Here is a 10,762-nt window from a genome sequence, read left to right as displayed (position 1 = left end):
TGTTGGAAGTTTTGGCCACCGCAATCAGAGCAGAAAAATAAATAAAAGGAATCCAGATAGGAAAAGAAGAAGTTAAACTCTCGCTGTTTGCATATGACATGATCCTCTACATAGAAAACCCTAAAGACTCTTCCAGGAAATTACTAGAGCTAATCAATGAATATAGTAAAGTTTCAGGATATAAAATTAACACACAGAAATCCCTTGCATTCCTATATACTAACAATGAAAAAACAGAAAGAGAAATTAAGGAAACAATACCATTCACCATTGCAACAAAAAGAATAAAATACTTAGGAGTCTATCTACCTAAAGAAACAAAAGACCTATACATAGAAAACTATAAAACACTGATGAAAGAAATCAAAGAGGACACAAACAGATGGAGAAATATAACGTGTTCATGGATTGGAAGAATCAATATTGTCAAAATGGCTATTCTACTCAAAGCAATCTATAGATTCAATGCAATCCCTATCAAGCTACCAACGGTATTTTTCACAGAACTACAACAAATAATTTCACAATTTGTATGGAAATACAAAAAAACCTCGAATAGCCAAAGTAATCTTGAGAAAGAAGAATGGAACTGGAGGAATCAACCTGCCTGACTTCAGACTCTACTACAAAGCCACAGTCATCAAGACAGTATGGTACTGGCACAAAGACAGAAATATAGATCAATGGAACAGGATAGAAAGCCCAGAGATAAATCCACGAACCTATGGACACCTTATCTTTGACAAAGGAGGCAGGGATATACAATGGAAAAAAGACAACCTCTTTAACAAGTGGTGCTGGGAAAACTGGTCAACCACTTGTAAAAGAATGAAACTCAAACACTTTCTAACACCATACACAAAAATAAACTCAAAATGGATTACAGATCTAAATGTAAGACCAGAAACTATAAAACTCCTAGAAGAGAACATAGGCAAAACACTCGCCGACATACATCTCAGCAAGATCCTCTATGACCCACCTCCCAGAATATTGGAAATAAAAGCAAAACTGAACAAATGGGACCTAATGAAACTTAAAAGCTTCTGCACTACAAAGGAAACTATAAGCAAGGTGAAAAGACAGCCCTCAGATTGGGAGAAAATAATAGCAAATGAGGAAATAGACAAAGGATTAATCTCAAAAATATACAAGCAACTCCTGAAGCTCAATTACAGAAAAAGAAATGACCCAATCAAAAAATGGGCCAAAGAACTAAACAGACATTTCTCCAAAGAAGACATGCAGATGGCTAGCAAACACATTAAAATATGCTCAACATCACTCATTATTAGAGAAATGCAAATCAAAACCACAATGAGGTACCATTACACGCCAGTCAGGATGGCTGCTATCCAAAAGTCTACAAGCAATAAATGCTGGAGAGGGTGTGGAGAAAAGGGAACCCTCTTACACTGGTGGTGGGAATGCAAACTAATACAGCCACTATGGAGAACAGTGTGGAGATTTTTTAAAAAACTGAAAATAGAACTGCCATATGACCCAGCAATCCGACTTCTGGGCATACACACTAAGGAAATCAGATTTGAAAGAGACACGTGCACCCCAATGTTCCTCACAGCACTGTTTATAATAGCCAGGACATGGAAGCAACCTAGATGCCCATCATCAGATAAATGGATAAGGAAGCTGTGGTACATATACACCATGGAATATTACTCAGCCATTAAAAAGAATTCATTTGAATCAGTTCTAATGAGATGGATGAAACTGGAGCCCATTATACAGAGTGAAGTAAGCCAGAAAGATAAAAAACATTACAGCATACTAACACATATATATGGAATTTAGAAAGATGGTAATGATAACCTATATGCAAAACAGAAAAAAAAACACAGAAGTACAGAACAGACTTTTGAACTCTGTGGGAGAAGTTGAGGGTGGGATGTTTCGAAAGAACAGCATGTATATTATCTATGGTGAAACAGATCACTAGCCCAGGTGAGATGCATGAGACAAGTGATCAGGCCTGGTGCACTGGGAGGACCCAGAGGAGTCGGGTAGAGAGGGAGGTGAGAGAGGGGATCGGGATGGGGAATACGTGTAACTCTATGGCTGATTCATGTCAATGTATGACAAAACCCACTGAAATGTTGTGAAGTAATTAGCCTCCAACTAATAAAATAAAATTTAAAAAAAAAAGAAGACAAATGAGTGACTTTGCACATTTGCATCACAATTGTCATGACACACTCCCAAGTTCCCTAGTTTATTTGAATTTCATCATTCAAAGAAGAGTTGTAAAGTCAGTCTTTGCTGAGAAAGAAGAGATTTTTATAAATTATTTTGCCATAATTGCAGACATTGGAGTTTTTACTTTGATTTAAATGTTTACCTTTCTCTGGCTGAAGTGAGACTGAAAGGACAAATTCACAAAACAAGTGGAGCTACAGATTATAGTCGAGAATGAATGGAACAGTTGTTACAGATGCAAAATCCCCCATAGTATATGTGGGACTGGTACATGTGTAGAATTGTGGACAGAAAGGAACAAATAGATAAAGGCTCTGAAGGTTTTTTTTAATTCTTTGCAACAACTAACCTGTCTGCATATTTTTTGGCTTCATAGGAGTCTTTGCTCTTACATTTTCTTTCCTAAACCCGGTATCATCTCTAAAATGGGAAAACAAAGTTGTGTTACTATAAAAATGCATACAGATGCTTCTGGTTATTGTTAATATTCTCATCCAAGGCTTAAGGACAAATTATTTTTCACCTTAGACCCAGGCTTAATCATCCTTCCCTTTTCCCCTAGAGGTTGGACCAATTTAGACCTCAGTTGAAATACTTTCTGAGGTCTGGCCAAAACTTTCTCATTGTTATCCCCAGATGAGGTCACAGGGAGAATGAGGCCACAAGATGGTCAGAGACAATCTTGGTATATTATTAAAAACTGTGTGGGGAACAGGAGCTCATTGTTAAGAGCTGACTGCATACACAGAGTGCCCTGGATCACCTTTCGTCCAAGATGGGCTGCCTGGAACAGATCAGCCACAACTCAGAATGTTTGTTAGCATACTCTTCTTTAGAGGCAGGAATTGAATTGGTTCTTCCCAAACCAGAAAAGACCACAGTGTCCTTTACAACTGCATATAACCACCTTTTCACGTTGCTTAAGCAATATGGTCATTGTATGGGCTTCAAGTAATTGCTATGTTTGATAATATTACCTTCCAGTATTCACCCCTTTTAGAAGCCATCAGATACTCGGATGCCAGCCCCACTGTTTGGCTTTTCTGCACATTTTCTTCTGCTGAAATGAGAGAACAGGAGACTGAGGCTGACTGCATATTCCAGGAGAGAGAAACCTAAATTTGAACTCTGCTCTCTGCCAGATTCTATAGTTCTCACACAAGATCTTCAGGTAATATACAGCTCACATTTCTTTGTAATGCCTTTTTCACTTTCCTCTAACCATATGTTGTAGTTTCTCCATATGAAAATGTAAATTAGAATTGCTTCCTGATAATGGAAACTGGTTAGATTCTCAATTACATTACATTGCCTCTGGTATTAGAACTGGTCTGATTAAATGCTAGATTTTGTGTGTTTCATTTATAAAATATAGGTAAACATATTTAAACAAAATTTTTTTCTTAAATGAATATGTTATCTATATCACAAAACCACAAGGGCCAAGAATAAACTGTGGATGACAACTTTATTTTTTATCTTATTACATATTCAAGTCAGATATGTCAGATATATCAGATTTCCTAACCCTGAATATGATACAGAAGGAAAATCAGGGAGTAAGAGCATTTTTCTATTAAAGTAACTTGAACAGCCACATTTTCTTTAGGCTGCTCTTTTGATTTTAGGCAGGAGAAATCGAAAACAGTTCACTTAGCTATTTAAAAATAAGAAAAAATAACTATAAAAATTATTCATTTAAAATATGGACAATTAGATACAGAAACAGATTGAGAGACTAGATAAAGAAAACTGTATGCATGCATGCATGCACACATGCACACACACACACACACACACACACACACACACCCTTAGAGCATGATTTTCACTTAACAACAAGAAGAAAGCACAGTGCACAAAGCAGAGTGGATGAAAGGAACATAAAGACAGTGTGAGTCACAAAGAGAGGGAGCTTTGATAGGATTGTCTTCAGTGGGCTCTTCTCATGGATCTCCTGCTTATGAAAACTGAGGTTGTTTCCCCATACAAAAGGTGTCGCCTTGCTTTTGTGTTTTTAACAAACTAGAGAAACCAGTCTTTACATTTTCTTAAACTTTTTTTCCCTGTCTAAAGGAATGGTTTTCCTGTTTAGTTACTATTAGGGCAAGGCATTGATTGAGACGACAAATATTTAACGAGCATCCCTAATATGCCTTGCCTGGTGGGCTATAGTCCACGGGGTTGCAAACAATCGGACACGACTGAGAGACTAAACAACAAAAAATATGTCTTGAACACTATCCTAGATTCTGGGAATACATCAGCGACCAAAATGATGTCCTCTTATATTCAAGCGATTGAGATAGAAAATACATGCTAAGTATATAATACAATGCCAGGTAGTAATATGTGCTTTGTAGAAAACCAAAGCAGAATTGGGAAACAGAATAGTAAAGATGGGCTAAATCAAGAAAGGTTTTCCAGGTGGTAAAGAATCTGCCTGCCAAGGCAGAAGACGCAAGAGACACGGTTTGATCCCTGGGTCAGCAATATCCCTTGCAGTAGGACATGGCAACCCACTCTAGCATTCTTGCCTGGAAAATTTCATGGACAGAGGAGCCTGGGCTACAGTCCATGGGGTCACAAAGAGTCAGATGTGATTGAGCCTTCACACGTGTAAATTTAAGAAAGGCCTCTCTGAGTCTCTAATTTTTCCAGATACCTGAACAAAGGAACAAGTTAAAGCATATGTATATTGCAAAGAGGAATAAAGGACATTCCAGACCTTGAGAGTGGCCACACTTGGCGTGGGCAAGTATCAGTGTGGCTGGAGTGGGGTCAGCAGACGGAAAGGTGCCAGGAAATGAGGGCCTGGAGTTAGGGCTCATTGGCCTTTGTGGGAAGAGTTTTAGACTCTCTTGTAAGTATGTTTGAAAGATTGAGAGCAAGTAGTTGACATAATCAGATTTTTTATTTTTTTTTTTTTCATTTATTTTTATTACTTGGAGGTTAATAACTTTACAATATTGTAGTGGGTTTTGTCATACATTGACATGAATCAGCCATGGAGTTACATGTATTTCCCATCCCGATCCCCCCTCCCACCTCCCTCTCTACCCTCTCCCTCTGGGTCTTCCCAGTGCACCAGGCCCGAGCACTTGTCTCATGCATCCAGCCTGGGCTGGTGATCTGTTTCACCCTAGATAATATACATGTTTCGATGCTGTTCTCTTGAAAATCCCACCCTTGCCTTCTCCCACAGAGTCCAAAAGTCTGTTCTGTACATCTGTGTCTTTATCTCTGTTTTGCATATAGGGTTATCATTACCATCTTTCTAAAACCCATATATATGTGTTAGTATGCTGTAATGTTCTTTATCTTTCTGGTTTACTTCACTCTGTATAATGGGCTCCAGTTTCATCCATCTCATTAGAACTGATTCAAATGAATTCTTTTTAATGGCTGAGTAATATTCCATGGTGTATATGTACCACAGCTTCCTTATCCATTCGTCTGCTGATGCACATCTAGGTTGCTTCCATGTCCTGGCTATTATAAACAGTGCTGTGATGAACATTGGGAAAACTATATTTTGAACAGGAGGCCTAGAGGATTTGTTGATGGTTTGGATGTGGACTATTGAAAGGGATGGTAAGGATGTGGCCAAATTTTGTGACCTGAGCAACTGAGTAAATGGAGGTGCTATTGGGTGATATGGCAAAGAAATAAGGATCAGCCAGTTTGTGGTGAGAAAAATCAAGAGTTTTGTCATGGGCTCCTTGTTTTAGTTACCTTCAATAGCAAATGGAGATGTTGAGTAAGAAATTGGGTAGATAAATCCAGGTTGCAGAAGAGACTTCACAGTTAGGTAGAAAAAATGTGGCTTCATTTTACATAAGTAGTTTTTATGTCAAAGGGCTAGCTGTCACATCACTTACAGAGAGAGCATAATGAGAAAAGGAAAAACATCAAAGACTAGGCCCTAAAAAAACATTTATAGGTCAAGGCAACCAGAAGGAACTCTAACATAGAATTCTCAAATAAAAGACAGAGCGAGAATAATGCCAATAGTCCATGAACAGATCTCCAATTAATGTAATTCAAAACTCAAAAGTGCTTTAATGACATATACCACTATAGTTATTTCTGTTCTATGTGGCAAAATATATATTGAGAGTACCATCATAAGTTACTTTACCAGCATATGATAAATTTTGACTGGGCACTGAAGCTTGTGTCATCTACTTAAGGTAAATTTCAGTTAAAAGAAAATTATATTAGTTTGCAGTGTGAACCTCCTTCATGCATACCAATTTCATTTTTAAATGCTTATTCTAGGTGAAAATACATGAAGCTTACTCTTCTTCTGCAATTTTTTTTATTACAAAGACAACCAAGTCAAAAGTAAAGAGTATTTGAGAATTGTGCATATGTCACTAAACCCTGAGAAAAATTAACAATGCAAATTGTGGAATTTTTTTCATGGAGATTTTTAAAAATAAGAGAGAATGCAAATACCACAATTGGGCTTGCTGTAAGCAATCATTGATAGAACATCATTTTCCTTACTTCTGTATCCAAAATTTCCAATAGTACAGAAACCCCATGAAAAATGGTATACATATTTTTAAATTTACAGTAATAAACTCTTAATTTACAACTATGAATTCTTGCAATGTTGTCTTCCACTTACACACATTATGAACTATTATTATTATTTAAAACTCCATGTTTGTGCATTCTAAGTCACTTTAGTCACGTCCGACTCTTTGTGACCCTATGGACCATAACCCGCCAGGTTCCTATGTCCACAGGAATTCTCCAGGCAAGAATACTGAAGTGGGTTGCCATGCTCTCTTCCAGGGGATCTTCTTGACATCTTACATCTCCTGAATTGGAAATTGGGTTCTTTACCACTAGAACCACCTGACTCAATGGACATAAGTTTGAGCAAACTCAGAGATAGTAAAGGACAGGGAAGCCTGGCATGCTGCAGTTCACGGGGTCACAAAGAGCTGTACATGACTTAGCAACAGAACAACAATGAAAACTCCATGTGTCCTTACATAGGATTGGCCCAGATGGTTGTTTCTGAACCAGGTTGAAAGCCTGTGAATGGCAAGGACTATCTATTTTGGTTTATGAAGTATTGAGGACATTACACAAAGGCAGGTGTTCAATGGACCATGATGGGCATGGTGACCATGAAGATAAAGCTATAATAAGCAAACAATCTCCAAATACCCTGTTTCTTCCCAGTATCACACTGGGGCAGAGAATGCTGGAAATCTTTAAGCAATCTAAAATTATGCTGCTTATTGAATTGTAAAGAAGTTCGGAGAACATCTTAGTGAGAAAACCTCTGTAATATCATTTGTAACATGGTAATGTCTTGCTGTTGCAGTTTTCTGGAGAAAAAAAAATGAAAAACCCAGAAGGAAATAATCACTCTGACCCTGTGAGTGAATTCATTCTTCTTGGATTCCCTTATATCTGGGAGGTTCAGATCTTCCTCTTCTCACTCTTCTCTGTGATCTATGTGTTGACACTAACTGGAAATTTGTGCATTATCTGTGCAGTGTGGTGGGACCACCATCTCCACACCCCCATGTACATCCTGCTGGCCAATTTTTCCTTCCTGGAGTTGTGGTATGTCACTTCTACAGTCCCCAATATGCTAGCCAACTTTCTCTCTGAGACCAAGACCATCTCCTTCTCTGGCTGCTTCCTCCAGTTCTACTTCTTCTTCTCCATGGGCACCACTGAGACCTTCATATTATCTGCCATGGCCTTTGACAGGTACCTTGCCATCTGCAGACCCCTTCACTACCCCACTGTCATGACAGTGCAACGATGCATCAGATTAGGAGCCTGCTGCTGGCTGTGTGGCTTTTCCTGTTTTCTTCTCCCAGTTTATCTCATCTCCCAGCTTCCTTTTTGTGGCCCCAATACTATTGATCACTTCCTATGTGACCCAGGACCCCTTATGAAGTTGTCTTGTGTGCCAGCTCCTGCCACTGAGATTATCTGTGCCACCTTTAACTCAGTCCTAATTTTTTCCACTTTCCTGTTCATTACCAGCTCCTACACCCTGGTGATCAGAGCTGTGCTTAGGGTCCCCTCAGCAGAAGGCCGGCAGAAGGCTTTCTCTACTTGTGGTTCCCATCTGGCTGTGGTGTCTCTGTTCTATGGCTCCATCATGGTGATGTATGTGAGCCCAACCGCAGGCAATCCAGCCGGGATTCAGAAAATGGTGACCTTATTTTATTCTGTGATGACTCCACTTTTCAATCCCTTGATCTACAGCCTCCGGAATAAGGAAATGAAGGAGGCCCTGAGAAAACTGTTTAAGAGTGTGATATTTGTTCAAAGAAAGCCTCTCAAGAACTAGAATCTATAGATATGTAGGACATACAGGAATATAAAAGTGTCAGAGGTTAATGATTTTAATAAATTTGAGAGAAAAGTGTTTCCTATATTCCCTAGAATATTTTAGGTTGCATTTCAATGAAGCAAATAACAAATAAGATAGCACCAGAATTTACATAAATCATTTGTACTAGACTTTATTGTAGTAGTGTTCCTGTGCGTACTGTATGGAAACTGGAAAATGCCAGACATTCTCTTACATTTTTCAAGGAAAAAACCATACATAACCCAGATGCCAACTGCTCAGTTTCTAAGTTTCTAAGTCAACTTCTCAGTTTGAAAATTTAAGTTTAAGCAACAATTGGAACCGGACATGGAACAACTGACTGGTTCCAAATTGTAAAAGGAGTACGTCAAGGCATATATTGTCACCCTGTTCATTAAACTTATATGCAGAGTACATCATGCAAAATGCCAGGCTGGATGAATCACAAGCCAAAATCAAGATTGCCAGGAGAAATATCAATAACCTCAGATATGCAGATGACACCACCCTTATGGCAGAAAATGAAACAGAACTAAAGAGCCTCTCGATGAAAGTGAAAGAGGAGAGTGAAAAGCTGGCTTAAAACTCAACTTTCAAAAAACTAAGATCATGGCATCCAGTCCCATGACTTCATGGCAAATAGATGGGGAAACAATGGAAATGGTGACAGACTTTATTTTCTTGGGCTCCAAAATCACTGTAGATGGTTAACTGCAGCCACGAAACTAAAAGATGCTTGCTCCTTGGAAGAAAAACTATATCAACCTAGATAGCATGTTAAAAAGCAGAGACATTACTTTGCCAACAAAGTTCCACCTAGTCAAAGCTATGGTTTTTCCAGTAGTCATATATGGATGTGAGTGTTGGACCATAAAGAAAGCTGAGCACCAAAGAACTGATAGTTTTGAATTGTGGTGTTGGAGAAGATTCTTGAGTCCCTTGGACTGCAAGGAGATCAAACCAGTCAATCCTAAAGGAAATCAGTCCTGTATATTCATTGGAAGGACTGACACTGAAGCTGAAACTCCAATCTTTTGGCCACCTGATGCGAAGAACTGACTCATCTGAAAAGACCCTGATGCTGGAAAAGATTGAAGGCAGGAGGAGAAGGGGACAACAGAGGATGGGATGATTGGATGGCATCACCAATTCAATGGACAAGAGTTTAAGAAAGCTCTGGGAGTTGGTGATGGACAGGGAAGCCTGGCATGCTGCAGTCCATGGGGTTGCCAAGAGCTGGACATGACTGAGTGCCTAAACTGAACTGAACCCAGATGTCAACTGCTCAGTTTCTATCTTTTGCAAATTTAAGTGGATTTGTCTCTGACCCCTAACTCCATAGTGATTAGATGTCTAGAGTCCCCATAACTATTTCACAACACACACACCATACAACCACTGTCTCCCTATACATGTGTCATACAACCACTATCTCCCTACACACACACCATGCAACCACTATCTCCCTACACATGCACCGTATAACCACTGTTTTCCTAGATACACACTACACAAGAGGTTCATGTGTGTTTCTCTCCTCTCACTCCTAGTCTGCCTGCTATCTTGTTTTGATCACATCAATCTGAATGTGAGACTCATCCCCATCAACATTTTATCCAAAATCAAACTCATTCAAGCTTATTTGGGGTTAATATACCTGACTACAGGATGGAGTTAGGAAGTTAAGAGGAAGGATCTTCATGCTGAATACACAGTCAAGTTCTCATATTATACCTGGTGCTATCTCTGTCTCTTCCTTTCTCATCCTCTCCCCATCACCCACAAGAGTGACCAGAATTTCTTTCCTTTTCATAGTCAGAATAATTTTGTCTATATGTAAGCTCTTTGGAGTTTGAGCTTCTTCCCCAGATAAGCTTGTCAAAAAACTTCTTCTTAGCAAAGCCAATTTTTGAACACCATTTGGGGAAAATAGTTTTCTCCAACTCCTTAGTTTGGGGATTGCTTTAAAGTCATATAACTTGAAAATTACATCTTTATTTTAGTACTACCTGGGAGCACTCAATAAAAAAGAATAAATGTACTTAAACAGAATACAAGTGAGACCTGGAAACAAGATTGTCTGGAAAAAATTAACAAGGCCACAATAATTCATATTTTAAGTACTTTAAGATTTTTTAAAGTGCTTTTCCCCCTGTATATATGAGAGTGAAGCTTAATCATGCAGCAAGG

The 10,762-nt window shown here is 38.7% G+C and overlaps 1 protein-coding gene across 1 annotated transcript; it reads left to right on the top strand.

Annotated features, from left to right (window-relative positions):
- The first annotated feature begins 6,832 nt into the window (after nt 1-6,832).
- On the top strand, nt 6,833-8,548 carry LOC136172570 (olfactory receptor 11H6-like). The gene is made up of 2 exons (XM_065941999.1): nt 6,833-6,950; nt 7,596-8,548. Exons 1-2 carry the CDS (start codon nt 6,833-6,835, stop codon nt 8,546-8,548), a joined length of 1,071 nt encoding a protein of 356 aa, XP_065798071.1.
- Nucleotides 8,549-10,762: the final 2,214 nt, after the last annotated feature.

The sequence above is a fragment of the Muntiacus reevesi genome, chromosome 7, assembly GCF_963930625.1.
Source record: "Muntiacus reevesi chromosome 7, mMunRee1.1, whole genome shotgun sequence".
In the NCBI taxonomy this organism is placed as follows: Eukaryota; Metazoa; Chordata; class Mammalia; order Artiodactyla; family Cervidae; genus Muntiacus; species Muntiacus reevesi.
This window is presented reverse-complemented; position numbering and strand designations above follow the sequence as displayed.